Source organism: Schistocerca gregaria, chromosome 2, assembly GCF_023897955.1.
Source record: "Schistocerca gregaria isolate iqSchGreg1 chromosome 2, iqSchGreg1.2, whole genome shotgun sequence".
NCBI classification, from domain to species: Eukaryota; Metazoa; Arthropoda; class Insecta; order Orthoptera; family Acrididae; genus Schistocerca; species Schistocerca gregaria.
The window spans coordinates 430,181,996-430,197,983 of NC_064921.1; the positions used below are offsets into that span (position 1 = coordinate 430,181,996).

A 15,988-nucleotide genomic window follows, 5' to 3' on the forward strand; every position below is an offset into this window, starting at 1 on the left:
CGCCAACGGTTTCAGTTTCTGCATGTTCATTAGCTAATTAGGCCGATAAAGAAACAAGAAAGTCTACTACTTGCATCGTCGACTACATCTGATGAAGTAATAGCTCAGCTGCATAATGACGGGGAAAGATATCGCTGACCTTATTTGAGCAACTATTCATTTGCTTGTCTGAGGCGCTTCAGTGGAAACACGAAAATCCTGAAACGGTTGGCCATATGAGGCATGAACTGCATTCCTTCCGCAATGCTGACTACAAAGCGTCAAGCACTGAGCCAAGTCGCTTAGATAAAGAGAAGGACAATGGCCAGTTCGCTTATGCCATTTGTCCACTGATAATCTTCCGCAAGTGACTAAGGTTCTTATGATACAGCCACAGGTATCAGACTGAACACATGAATTGTCGGACTTTGAAATGAAACTTTAAACCACAGTTACTCGATGCAAAGTAAATTTTGTCAAACATTATATCGAATACTTGATGCTCTCTCACATATACATTTCCCAGTGAGGCATTGGAGGATTAATCTAACAGTCAAAGGCATGTGATGTTTTAGAAAGAAGCTCCTGGATGGTCTTTTTGCAGTTGCATAATCAGGAAGAAAGAAAGACGTAGTTTGCTCGCTTGCAAAGGTGGCAGTCTTGAGCTCAGGTCTGATGAGCTTGACGATGTGACTCTCTCTTCATAAAGCATAAAATCTGGCATGAGTACTCAGCAACCATCTACCTTACCAAGTACACTGCCTGAAAAATTAATACACCCTTGTAGGGGCAGTAATTTTACTCAAGACATATTGTTGCAACAATGAATATCGAGTACATAAAATGATTACCTTTGTAGATCAATAGAGCAAGCGGTTCTGAGGTATCCGGTATCGACCAATGCTGAAACAAACATATTAGTATGTAGTATAGCCTCCATGGGCGGTTATGCAGGCGTTGACTCTGGCATCCAGTCGATCGTGCACATCGCAAATACTGTATACGTTATTCTCGGCCTGCTCGACCTGTTCACGTAGCTCTGTAGGAGTTCCTGGTTGACGAGTGACACGGAGCTGTTTTCATCCCATCAAATCCCACAGGTTCTCGATTAGAGGCAAGTCCAGAGATCTTACTGGTCAATGAAACTGCCGCACGTCTTGCAGTGCACGTTGAGTTTCACGGGCAGTAAGTGGTCGAGTGTTATCCTGTTGGAACTACATATCACTTTCCTGTCCAAGAAGGCCAAATGGACGGGTCTAACAACTTTCTGCACGTAGCGATCAGCAAAGGTGAAAGAGATTTGTAGCTTATTGCATCCCAGACCATCAGGGGGGAAGGGGTGTCTTGGAACAATGCACTCTATGAGACAGCACACAATAGACCAACGTCGTACGCGCAAATGACAATCATTTGCATGAAGGCAGAATCTAATTTCATCACTGACGGCAACGGCGCGCCATTCCATGTTCCAAGTGATCCACCGACGGCACCAGCCGAACCGTGAGCGTCGTTGCTGTTGCGCGAGTGGAAGATGGGCTGGAGGTATGCGTGCCCTTAGTCCTACTTCTAATGTCCAGTAACCAACAGTTCTTTTTGACACGTCTGGGTTCTCAAGCCCTCTTATCCGTGCTGCGGCAGTTGTACGATCTGCCACTGCTGCTCTCACAATACGACGATCCTGGCGGGCATCTGTGGTGCGTGGACATCCAGAACCTCGTCTACGGGTCTGCAAATGTCCACGCGGCCAATGATACCAGCATCGTTGCATAAATGACATAACAAGTCCAACTTGAGTGACAGTTCTCCGAAAGGACCGCCCCGTCACTCGGAAGGCCACAAAATGACCGCTTTCACACTCGCACCGTTGGCTGTGGGAAGCACGAGTGTGTGTCTGCGACGTTGTTGCCTGCGTGCTTCACATGCTGCACCACACTGAACCTTCTGACTGTGAGGATTCTCTGTTTAAGGGTAGACACTGATGCCACTCTGTTAGCTATGACACTACGCTATTTGTTGTCTTCCAGGTCGCATAAGCCGTCATAGAATCAAATCGACGTCGTCTTTCCAGGTGTACTAATTTCTTCTGGGGGTGTACGTTCACCAGCCATCAACTATTTAGTTACTGGATTTATGTTAGGTATGGACATGAAATTTCTCAAAATGAACAACGTACTCTAAACTGCTGTAAATTTAAGCTGGTCGGTTAAGTTAGTCGTTTCAGTTTCACATTGCAATGGTCGTGGTATAAATGTTTATAATCGTAAACCGCATGAAATGTGAGAGATATTTCACTAGTATGTTATTTTGGCTATTCATGGTGCAAAATAACGGTTTGTCTGCCAGTATTTATTTTGTTTTGAATCGATCTTCGGCATTTTAAATCATCGTAAGATAACAACTGGGTAGTGTCCACGACAACTCTGCGCTAGTAAATCTAACCATGCAAACTGAAGACATCACAAGGTATTCATAGTTCTTGGCAATAGTAGTGGGCAGGAAACGTCATACAGAAAGCTCTTTAACAGTATTAACGGGTGCCATATTTTGGGCTTCGTTTCAAGTAAACAGTTTCACAAGAATACAGAAAATACAGAGTTGAAATTTAGTTTGGGGGAGGGGAGTATTTGGGAGGATGGGGGTAGGAGGCGATGAGAATGACGCGACTGGGTAGAATAAAACACTTAATGTCAGTATCTATAACTTAATGTCAGGACAGATATTTAAAAAAACGAAGCTATACATCTGCACCTAATTACATTGTTATTTATGTAAATCGTTAATTACAACGTAGCGAATGAATTATCGCCAATCGCAGCATGTACAGTACGTGAAAATAACTCTGCAGTATAAAAGACTAATCTTGAGACCTAGCTGCGTCATCAGCTTTGAATGTTTGCAAATTGGGTTATTGGAATACGTTGAGCATTAAGAATAAACAAACATCACATGTGGTTCGGAGGAGGCTTATGTACAGTAGTAAAGTGTAAATTTTTCTAACATGCTGTGTTATAGTAAAGGGGTTGTGATAGGATATGTGACTATAAACGGCGATGAATTAAATAAGAATCACTACATTCAATTGGTAACCTAGAATTCAGTACTGTGCTATTCAGTGATCAGTGTTTAACACAAACAATAAAATGTGAATTCTTTTTTTATTTTCATCAATAGGTCATCCACGCAGACCACGACTCCCGCCTCACCATCACTACAAAGATGGATACCTCCATAATAAGCCAACTGCTGCTCGAGGATGCCCAGCCAAAAGACTCTGGGACCTACACCTGCAAACTCCCCAGTGGCAGCAGTGACAGTGTCGAAGTAGAAGTGATGCAAGGTGATGATCAAACACTATATTTATATCGTTGTCAACGAAACATTTCTACAGGGGACAAACAGATGTTCTTCAGAGATACCTTCTGAGTACTTTGGTATTAGGGATCCTCGGTCTCTGGCGACTCATTACAGAATAATGTAATTATGATTCATTCGGTTTGTTACCGCAGGTACCCTTGTTTCTCTGAAAATACCTTCACAGCAGTGAAGATGCCTGTTACATGTAATTAGCAAAGTGTACAATACAAAAGATACACTACTGGCTTTTAAAATTGCTACACCACGAAGATGACGCGCTACAGGCGCGAAATTTAACCGACAGGAAGAAGATGCTGTGATATGCAAATGATTAGCTTTTCAGAGCATTCACACAACGTTGGCGCCAGTGGCGACACCTACAACCTGCTGACATGAGGAAAGTTTGCAACCGATTTCTCATACACAAACACCAGTTGACCGGCGTTGCCTGGTGAAACGTTGTTGTGATGCGTACCATCACGTTCCCGACTTTGACAAAGGTCGGATTGTAGCGTATCGCGATTGCGGTTCATCGTATCACGACACTGCTGCTCGCATTGCTCGACATCCAATTACTGTTAGCAGAATATGGAATCGGTGGGTTCAGGAGGGTAATACGGAACGCCGTGCTGGATCCTAGCGGCCTCGTATCACTAGCAGTCGAGATGACTGACACCTTATCCGCATGGCTGTAACGGATCGTGCAGCCACGTATAGATCCCTGAGTCAACAGATGGGGACGTTTGCAAGAGAACAACTATCTGTACGAACAGTTCGACGACGTTTGCAGTAGCATGGACTATCAGCTTGGAGACCGTGTCTGCGGTTACCCTTGATGCTGCATCACAGACAGGAGCGCCTGCGACCGTGTACTCAACGACGAACCTGGGTGCACGAAGAGCAAAACGTCATTTTTTCGGATTAATCCAGGTTCTGTTTACAGCATCATGATGGTCGCATCCGTGTTTGACGACATCGCGGTGAACGCACATTCGAAGCTTGTATTCGTCATCGCCATACTGGCGTATCAGCCGGCGTGGTGGTATGGGGTGTCATTGGTTACACGTATCGGTCACCTCTCGTTCGCACTGACGGCACTTTGAACAGTGGACGTTACATTTCAGATGTGTTACGACCCTTGGCTCTACCCCTCACTCGATCCCAGCGAAACCTTACATTTCAGCAGGATAATCCACGACCGCATGTTGCAAGTCGTTGGTTATTGAAAGCAACTGTCCAAGATTGTGCCACGATCATTATATCTAAGTAACAGATAACCCTTATTTGAATGGTTGTACAAGGCTTTGAAACGCACTTCTCTCGTATATGATTATAGTGTCGCGGTCGCCGTGTCAATCAGTTTTGTAGAGACAGCACGGTTACGATACTCATCTGGATCTCGACCTGGAGAGTGTCTGCAGTGTTGACAGTTGCCGCGGTCAGGAATACTCACACTCTGTAACCAGATGTAATACTACGCCGCCAGCCACCTTCTTTTATTTTCGAATCTGAAAGGTCCACATATCACAAGAAACAGTTATGAAAGATGTGAATATCATAAGAAGCATAAGTTTTTTTTCTGTTTGCCATTATAAGTATTTTTGCATGCCTTAACAAATGAGTGATGCGAATTCTTTGCTACCAGAGGTTGTAGGATTGGGCAGAGCTCAGGCGAACGAGAGGGTCATTTGCGGAAAAAGAGAGAGAGAATGTTGCATCGTGGCGGAGTAATGAGCCTGGTTGGCCGACGTGTACCGTTTTATGTGAGAGGCTGTCTAGTGTGTAACTGAGGAAGTAGGATGAATCTGAGAGGATCTTATAGAGACACAACAATTTTGGAAAAACGTAATATGCAGTGAGTTTTCTTGCGAGCCGAGTAATTACTGTGGTGTAAAGTTTTTACTGTGATTAACAACATTTATATATTGGTATCCAGAATGAATTATCAGTCATGTGTTTGGTATTCTAATTATCTTTCTCCAGTCACTGTTAGTTAAATGTATTTCATTAAGAAAGTTTTTGTTGTTGTTGTGGTCTTCAGAGACTGGTTTGATGAAGCTCTTCATGCTACTCTATCCTGTGCAAGCTTCTTCATCTCCCAGTACCTACTGCAACCTACATCCTTTTCCATGGATTTTAATTCCTACTCCGAATTTTTCTTTTGTTTCCTTTACCGCTTGCTCTATATACAGATTGAATAACATTGGGGATGGCTACACCCAGTCTCACTCCTTTCCCGACGACTGCTTCCCTTTTATGCCCCTCGACTCTTATAACTGCCTTCTGATTTCTGTATAAATTGTAAATAGCCTTTCGCTCCCTGTATTTTACCCCTGCCACCTTCAAAATTTGAAAAAGAGTATTCCAGTCAACATTGTCGAAAGCTTTCTCTAAGTCTACAAATGCTAGAAACATAGGTTTGCCTTTCCTTAATCTATTTTCTAGGGTCAGTATTGGCTCACGTGTTCCAACGTTTCTACGGAATCCAAACTGTTCTTCCAGAGGTTGGCTTCTACCAGTTTTTCCATTCGTCTTAAAGAATTCGTGATAGTATTTTGTAGCCGTGGCTTATAAACTGAGAGTTCGGTAATTTTTACATCTGTCAACACCTGCTTTCTTTGGGATTGGAATTATTATATTCTTCTTGAAGTCTGAAGCTATTTCGCCTGTTCATACATCTTGATGGTAGAGTTTTGTCAGGGCTCAGGTCTTTCAGTGCTCTGTCAAACTCTTCATTCAGTATCGTATCTCCAATTTAATCTTCATCTACATCCTCTTCTATTTCTATAATATTGTCCTCAAGTACATCACCCTTGCACAGACCCTCTATATACTCCTTTCACCTTTCTGCTTTTCCTTCTTTGCTTAGAACGGGGTTTCCACCTGAGATCTTGATATTCATACAAGTGGCTCTCTTTTCTCCAAAGGTCTCTTTAATTTTCCTGTAGGCAGTTTCTGTGTTACCCCTAGTGAGAAAAGCCTCTACATCCTTACATTTGTCCTCTAGCCATCTCTGATAACCATTTTGCACTTCCTGTCGACCTAATTTTTGAGACGTTTGTATTCCTTTTTGCCTGCTTCATTTACTGCATTTTTATATTTTCTCCTCTCATCAATTAAATTCAATATATCTTCTGTTATCCAAGGACTTCTAATAGCCCTCGTCTTTCTACCTATGTGATATTCTGCTGCTTTCATCCCTCAAAACCCCCATTCTTCTTCTACTGTATTTATTTCTCCCATTCTTGTCAATCGTTCCCTAATGTTGTCCCTGAAACTCCCTAGAACCTCTGGTTCTGTCAGTTTATCCAGGTCCCATCTCCTTAAATTCCCACCTTTTTGCAGTTTCTTCAGTTGTAATCTACAGTTCATAGCCAATAGATTGTGGTCAGAGTCCACATCTGCCCCTGGAATTGTCTTACAATACAAAAACTGGTTCCTAAATCTCCGTCTTACCATTATTTAATCTATCTGCAACTTTCGAGTATCTCCAAGCCTCTTCCATGTATACGTCCTGGACTGTGCGGCTGATCCCGGCGGAGGTTCGAGTCCTCTCTCGGGCATGGGTGTGTGTATTTGTCCTTAGGATAAATTAGGTTAAGTATTATGTAACCTTAGAGACTGACGAACCTTAGCAGCTAAGTCCCATAACATTCCACACACGTTTGAACATTTTCTTCCATGTATACAACAGCTATGAGAAAGTTATGCTCTGTGCAAAATTCTACCAGGCGGCTTCCTCCTTCTTTCCTTACTCCCATTCCATTTCACCTACTACGTTTCCCTCTCTTCCTTTTCCTACAATCTAATTCCAGTCACCCATGACTATTACATTTTCGTCTCCCTTCACTATCTCAATAATTTCTTTTATCTCATCATACATTTCATCAATCTGTTCGTCATTTGCGGAGCTAGTTGGCATATAAACTTGAACTACTGTGGTAGGCTTGGGTCTCGTATATATCTTGGCCACAATAATGCGTTCACTATGCTGTTTGTACTAGCTTACCCGCACTCCTATTTTGCGATTCATTATTAAACCTACTCCTGAGTTACCCTATTTGGTTCTTGTTATGTCCGCACTATAACACAACAAATATTCAGTGACAACCAAATTTATTTGACCTTCTGTCAGTCAAAACAAAACTTAAGTTCGACTACACAATACTTCGCGGGCTGTAGCGCCAAGGAGAAATCAGAGTCACCAGTAGAGAATACAAGTCCAAACTACTGCCAATAGTCGATACCGACGCGTCGAAAGTTTCCAGCCAGGGAGGCCACAGTAAGGTTCGGTCGTCGTGAGTCCAGCAGCTGGGTAGTAACACAGTCATCAGCGAAGATTGAACTGGTTAAACGGGGTCAGGGAGCTCGCTTAAATCCGCAGGTCCGGCCAATGAGAGCGTTGGTAGATGGCGCCCTTATGCGGTTGCTCACTCTGGTGGCAAGGGCAGCGCCGCCAGGGCAATCCGTGTCGACAGTGGTGTGTGCGCTGCCGCTAACACCGCGACGACGCGTTCACTGGCGCCAGTTGTTGACATCTTGTGCGGCGCCAGCGGTACTCGCTGTGTTCCGCGCGTGTCGTAGCACGCCGCGCCGAGTTGACGGCTGCTGTGCGGCCGCCGATACGACAGTTCTGTATTTAGTTAGCTTAATGACACCATTTCTCGTCACCAGGAACAATAAGGGATAGGAATGGTCGGTGCTCTTCACGAGCCATTGACGTCGAGCAAGTAGAGATCCACACATAGCCACCCCGCCGGTTTTTGTGGCATAGAGCGTGTTGAACCCATAGGCCCGATTTCGCAACCTTCCCCATTGCATGCAAATGTCACACGATGGAGGAATGATTACATTTCATCGCATTAGCCAGTTCTCGAGTACAGTGACGTCTATCATTGGGGGTTAATGCGTTTAAACGATCTCCATCAAACCGTGAAGGTCTTCCTGAAGGTGGAGAGTCACTGTCGTCAAAATAAACCTCCTTAAAAAAGAGAAAACCATTTTCTTGCCACGCTCTGTTCAGCGTCCCATACACGGATAAATGTTTGTGGCTTCCCCTGATTTTTCACCCTTCGATTGCACTGAAACAGAAGAATGTCGGAAATGTTCCGATCGCACCACTTGGCACTGCATCTCCTAGCGTCCACAACTTCACTAAGCATCTCTAAATCTGAAAAAGACAATATGTTAATTCAAATAGCAACAGTGAACTACAGATAAGAAATGGCAATCGATACACAAATACTTGACAATGGAATAACAACATGAAAACAAAAACGATACGAACATCTGCAACAACCTAATAGATCAAAGTACATGGGCAACATTGTAATCGGAATTTAATATTAGCTGCTTTCACATTGCTAGCAAGAGGCTGTAGCATACACAACTTCCACCTACTAAGTCCTAGCAATTAATTTTCAACCTAGTACATCTGTTTCTATTTGATCCGTTGTCTTGGCCGTTGTCTTCTACTGTGGCCTGCGTCTTTTTAGTTGTGTTAGTTTCAGTTTGTAAACAAAAGGTCTCATGTTACAGTGGTCAAAGACGATTTCCATGCTGCCATGTCCGGGGGGCACCGACCTCTGTCTGCGGTGCCACCAGCGGCTCTCGTGTTCCCCGTCATCGCCGCCGCCGTCGGCAGCATCTGCCGTTGACGGAGACGTCGCGGGAGACCTACACTCTGGCTGTGCAGCCTGTGGCGGTGCTGCCAACTCTGCGCTCCTCATCTCTCAAAAGACCAAGAAATCTGATAGTCATTAGCGGTGTGTCGCCTGAATGTCGAAGGGCTGAATTCTGCTGCAGGAAAGTCGAATGACTTTGACTCGACCTTGCCGCAGTAAATTACGCTATCTCTTACAAAAGTGATGAAGTTATCGGTTATTGATGATTACAGCGTGAAGATCTGGATACGACAATGTGGATGAATGCCCAAAGAAACAAATTGCATTAAGCGCACTCTTTAGGCCAAAGAATATCTACTTTCTTTGGTTTTTACTTTGTTATTGGGACAACTGAAAGCTGATATGTTTTCGGCGACAGTTCATCTGTATTTTGATACAAAATTACATATTATAATACGACAAGAATAAAAAGTAAAGCGGAAAACTTTTTATTGGTTAGCACTACTGATTTCTTATTTTCATTTAGGTAACGAGCATTCAGGACTAAGAAGAAAAAAAAACAATAATTAGAAACATTACGAGAGTAGCGTGTTCTTGGTTTCACACAAACGTTAAGGAGCTTGAAGGGTTTCGTTTAATAAAGAAACGAAGAACAATGCCAGAGTAGCTACATCAGCCACCAACCGTAGGGGTTCGAAGTGAACAATTCCCTGTACAGAGGCACATTACAGATCACGACTGCATGTATACGCACTAACATTTGGAGAAAGGTGCACCCTTTCTGTTTATGTCAGTCCATTTTATGACGGGCAGTCAAACGAAAAGACCTGCCAAAATGAGAACATGGAATAGTTCCATTCAAAAAGTAATCACCACACGCGCTAAGACGTTTGTCCCACTTGGAGGCCAGTCGTTTCGCAGAACGCGGTCAGTCGCTAACGGATCCAAAACCGCACCCAGTCTGGCATATCCTCGTCCGACTGAAACCGACGTTGATGTATGTCTTTTCCAGGTCGCCAAAGATGCGAAAATCACGGGGTGAAAGTTCCGGGCTGTAAGAAGGAGGTTGTTGCAGAGTTTCCCAAGCAAATGACTGAATCATACCCTTCGTCCGTTTGGTAGTGCGTGGGCGGGCGTTATCATACAACAGTATGACTCCGTGCGGCCGCATTCCGAACAGCTGGAGGGCATACGACAAAGTCAATGGAAATATCTAACATCTCCCCCTCCGAAGAAAGATCTTCACGCAACTTCCGATAAGGTCATACTGACCTTCTTCGACTGCAGGGGCCCTCTGCTCGTCGAGTTCCTCGAATGTGGAACCACAATCAACGCGCAGCGCTATGAAGACACTTTGCAGAATCTGTGTCGCACCATGATGTCAAAATGCCCGGGAATGCTGTGGGACGGAATCATGCTACTACACGATAACGCCCGCCCGCAATCGGACGAAGGCTGCGCTTCATCGGTTTGGTTGGGAAACACTATAACATCCCCCGTCCAGGCCGGATCTTTCATTGTGTGATTTTTACATCTTTGGCAACGTGAAGAAAGCCGACGTGGACGTCGGTTTCAGTCGGACGAGAAAGTGCAAGGGTGCTGCGGTTGTGGATCCGTCAGTGACAGACAGCGTTCTGCGAAACAGGAATTTATCGATTCATCTTCAAGTGGGATAAATGTCTTAAGGCGTGTGGTGATTACTTTTGAGTGGAACGATTCCACAGACAAATTGTAGCGGGTGTTCAGTTTTCATTTGACTGCCCCTTGTATTTACAGTTTGTTTTATTCTGTGGTAGCATTTCTGAGCTGCTATGACGCTATTTGTCGGTGAAGATGTAAGTCTCTAGGCAATAACTTTTTAATCATCTACATTAATCTTTGTTTATTTCAATATCTGTGTAAACAGCATCGATCTACTGCCGATGTTCTTGAACCACTTTGCATGAACGAACCTCTCTAATATAATCTCTTTCCGTCTTCTTAATGGCGTTGATAAAAACTGATCTGAAAAACTGTCATTCGATTTGTACAGGCGTGATTAGATTCGGTTATGAACTTTCTTGCTAACAGTTCCACTGTTTGTCTATTGATTCCGACGGTGCTATACCCTCGCGTCCATGACCAGTTATAAACCTGTAATCCAACCACAGCAGACGATTGTAGTTTCTGTTGCGTCTCGGTGACGCACTATATCCTCTCTAGACTCACGCACACCCCACTACTGGGAACGTTAGGACCGCCGCTTCACCTGGGATGACGCTCCTTAGTAGCCATACTCATTCTCAAACAGAGGTATAATTCAAGAGCTGGACAGTGACAGTGATAACACAGGAATTTAGAGTGTCTACTTCACCAGCGCTACTGCATTAACAAATATGCACCTCCCTATGCACTCGAACATGCCGAAGCCATTAACCACTGGAAGAAAGTTGTAAGCTGTTGGCCAACTACCGAAAAACTGTTCTACTTGTCTCTGGTAACATCTCCTACCAAGGATAAACTACAGGAGAGTATTAACAGCACAGAACACGTCGATCTATATAAACAAAAAATCGGTTGTCACATGCGTGGAAGATCATCGCCTGAGAATGGCTCGACCTATACGGCTGATTTATTTTTAATTTTTTTCGTTTTATTCGTAATTGTCAGTACAAAGTTTGTACTAAATAAAACTTTTGGATAATCCACGGGAGAAGCCGGAAATGTGGATGTCTTTTTCTACGAAAATCTCAGTGAAAGAAATGTGACGGTCAGTTTGGTAATTCTGCTGTTACACGTTTTCGTAACAAAAACTGGTGACGTTCAGTTTGATAGTTTTGCTGTCGCATGTTTTCATAACAAGAGCAAATTCTGCATTGAATGTTGATATTTTTCGAAGAAGAATAGAATTCAAAGTAATATTTCAGGGTGTTATCCAGCGGTGGCGATCTTACTCCCACACTTGGTACGTTGCAAAGATTGAATTGATATCAGTTCGCGGTTATTTTGTATGTTGTAAACAGTTAATTGATTTCAATTCTTGGCTGACTGACAGACTGACGACGCAGAGCCTAAAACACAAGAGATATATACATGTTATTCAGTAATAACCTTCTTTTAAACCGGTTGCGAGAAACAATACGCACGCTATGCTGTGAAAATGTGCGGCTTTGTTTTCCTTTGGGCAGTCATGATTAAGAGAAAACAGAAGAGCTGTATTGATGGCTAACTTTGAAGTCCTACCTGTTCGTGGATGAAAACCATGCGAAATACTGCCATTAAAGCCACTGTCCTCACAGATGCAGCAGCTGGAAAGATCTACCTCATATCCCGTGCACTAATGTTTCCAACCGATTTACTCCATTCATTTTGACTTCTATTCCCAATCAAGGTTCTCCTTGGAAGCACAATAAACATGGTCACAGAGAGGGGAGCAAACGAGATAGACATAAAAGGAGGGAGGAAATGGATAGAAAGAAGGGGGAGGTGTAGTGGGGTGAAGGTGATTGACAGAGATAGGGAGGAGGAGGAGATAGACAAAGGAAAGGGAGAGGAGGAAAGTGACAGGGAAAGGAGGGGAGAAGGAGATTATAACTCACATCCAATTCCCATACATATTTAGCAATTGCGAAGCACTACCCGGTTCGCTAGTAGTATACAGAGTTTGTTGCGAGACTAGGTGGCAAAAAAAAAAAAAAAAAAAAAAAAAAAAAAAAAAAAAAAAAAAACACGCACACACACACACACACACACACAGACACACACACAATTCAAAAATCTGTGCGTAAATAGATCCGAAAGAGAAGAAATGAGGCTGGGGAGTTCCTGTAAGCTGCCTAAAGCGTTACGTACGAAGACGGTGTCATCGGCAGCCAAGTAAAAGCCTAGGGGTCTGTGCGGCAGCGTGGGCAGAAAGAATGATACTGTTTTCAGTTCGTTTTTGATGAATCTAAACAAAAGAAAACATACGATGCAGCGCCATCATAATCGTTTGGGTACGAAAGTTATAAGCAAATTGTTTGATTAAAAGATGTGCGAAAATTAATTTCAATTATAAAACCACTCGTAGTTTTCAGGTTTGTAATTTATTTATTACGCGTTTTCCCGGGTAGGTATTCATCAGATAATCTTAAAATCAATGCCAGGAGCATATGTCAAATCGATATGAACACCAGAATGGAATATACTTAGACACGACTACAAAAGGAGTCATAACAGTGGAGAATATAATATGTGGAAGCAGCACGGACTATCATATCCCGACAACACATCCAGAGCTTCTTTGATTCAGTGCTGAAGGGTGTAGCAGCGGTTATAGCCAGCAATGGCGGTAACACTCAGTGCTGATTTCGTCATCTTCCTCACTTCACATGGGACTGTAATTTCAATTGAGTGATCTTTATACAACGTGTTATCTCCCAAATCAATTTGACTGTTATATCTCCGATCCTTCTTGGTGCTGCATTTTGGATGGCCAGCAGTGTATTCACCGAAAACACTAAAATCACTTCCAAACAATCCAATACAAATTCAAAGGACGGTGTTGAAATAGCAATAGGCGAATTCAATAAAATTATTACCATATTCGTACAACAATTATTAACGAAGTTATTAACATGTGTGTACATAATTGTTTATAACTACTGTAACTAAAGCTACTACATAGGCGTGGCCTACGATGCACCGTTTGATATGTTTTGAAGTCAGTTATATAATTACCGTACTTATTTACTGGTATAGATACTAGTTCTTATAAATAAATTATTGAATAATTGACAAGTGCCTAAGCAAATAGGTCTCCACAATTACAGTAAAGATTAGTGTCAGTATAAACAGTTTGTCCTATTATCCAAAATACCTACGTACCGGTATATCTAAAAACAAAATTGGTAATACAGTGTTGTAAAGTGTGTCATTTGACAAGAGTCGTTCTGCAGGGCTATGATGAGTAAATATATAGAGTTGACTAGGTTCCTGCAGCGCCGAGTTTTAGTATACAAGGTAAAAACATGATTTTCTGCTTTTTATAAAATTAATTAATGCGGTATTGGAATGAAAGTGAATTGTAGGTGTATATCCTATTTCTTTACAGCGAAATTTGTTAAAAAATATGAATGTATTCGAATGGTGATCTAGAACTTGAAGTCCGACGCGACTACGGCGGTATTCACGTGACAGACGTTTTAAAATGGCGAGCAGAGTGGGATTCGGGTTCTTCTTCATGTTTGTATCTGGATGGGTAACGTACTTAGTAAGACTGAGCAGCCAGAGAGCCACACACGTTCAAGTGTGTTCGGTAACAGAATTGTTCTGACGTGCTCCTGTTCGAATGTTAGTGTGAGAGCACTCCGCAGTATTCCAGTTACTGTATATCTTCCAACTGTTGTCGGGTAATCGGCAACACATGCTGTATGGTATTCTAGTAACACAGGAGAAGTTTTTTCGTTGAAGACTGCAAATATATTTGACAGGTTCTGACATAATCGACGTCACTTGTTCTGTGAAATCATTACATTCATACTGATAATTGCGGGCTTCCGATATTTTACCACTACGTTAAACCTCCAAACCCATTATACTGTAGGTTATACAGAATAAAATCAAATTAGTAGACGAGGTATACCATGGTAGAGGACTGACGAATGGTACTGATCTCGGCAATAGCAGGAACAGTTGCTGTATGTAGGAAGGCCCTTCACTGTGCTGGAGTGTTCACGATGGCTGCATTTCCTCATTCTGTAATTCAGATATGTGATGTGGTGTATGATGTCAAAATGGTTCAAATGACTCTGAGCACTATGGGACTTAACTTCTGAGGTCATCAGTCCCCTAGAACTTAGAACTACTTAAACCTAACCAATCTAAGGACATCACACACATCCATGCCCGAGGCAGGATTCAAACCTGTGACCATAGCGGTCGTGCGGTTCCAGACTGTAGCGCCTAGAACCGCTCGGCCACTCACGCCGGCTGCATGATATCCTTAGCAATCGTTTTAAATACTGCAGAATGCATGCTGCCCGGCTCGTTTTGCGTCTTTTTATTGGAATGCTTCTCGTAGACTGACGAACTATGTTCTGTCTTCCAGTGGGATGGGTATCTGTTGTACATGAGCCGAATCGTGCTATATCGGTTTGAAGATGTACTTAAATATTTCACTACGACGATAGTCTAATACATGCAATCATGACGACCCTGCTACCAGCTATATTAACTGCATGCTGTTGGACGTAGGATACTGTAATTATGTACAGATGAATTGCAAGGAATGCCCCACTGTAGAAAGACGTATTAAACTACTAAAAAGAATCCACAGCGTACCGTTTGAGATACTCCACAATTTTGATCGGTATAAAGACTTCCAACGCAAGTGTCTTTTTGAAGAAACCACGTCTGCATTCACCAGAAGAGGTTTAGAAATTCAGTGGAAACATACGGTGTATATGCCCTACAATTAACTCACTGCATATCTTCCGCGACATTTCCGAATGATTGTCGTCATTCATTTAGTATATATGTAGCCAGACGAGACTTTCATCAGTCGAAAACCGGTAGTCTTCCACATTTAGTGCTATTTATTGTGATCTTAGAAGAAAAATAGACTGACCGAAATCACAAACACTTCTCCATCTCAAAGATTCCACAGTCCTAAGCAAAAGAATACCAGGCATCTCTTGAGGGGGCTAGCCGTACGGTATCTGTGTCCATCTTCCTTACGATCACATTGAGCTACATGACTCATAGCTCCACCTGACGTTAAACCTCAGAAGACAGTAGCATTTAGAAATCCGCTGGAGGTATTGGAAGCTCTATGTACAACGTAAAGAATTATAATGCACGTGGGGAAACGCTTAAAAATTGCAATACTGGCTTGAATATTACATCGCTTTCTCTTTATAGAATGGTTAACTGGAATTTTACGTATCACTAAACATGTGAAATTATTGTATTAGTTTAAGCGAAAGATTTTGATGCTGTTTCTGCTAACAATCTCATGTCCTCTTAAGCCCCCTGGTAACATATATGGTATCTCCAGGGTTTTTTTATCGGGT

General features: G+C 42.7%; 1 protein-coding gene across 1 annotated transcript in view; it reads left to right on the forward strand.

Moving 5' to 3' along the window:
• The window catches only part of LOC126324495 (muscle M-line assembly protein unc-89-like), a 105,595-nt gene extending 91,886 nt beyond the window's left edge, over nt 1-13,709 (forward strand). The window contains exons 5-6 of the mRNA XM_049994998.1: nt 3,151-3,316; nt 8,872-13,709. Of these exons, the coding sequence (XP_049850955.1) occupies nt 3,151-3,316; nt 8,872-8,990 (285 nt within the window). The 3' untranslated portion in view covers nt 8,991-13,709. The remainder of the gene's footprint in view (nt 1-3,150; nt 3,317-8,871) is intronic.
• Nucleotides 13,710-15,988: the final 2,279 nt, after the last annotated feature.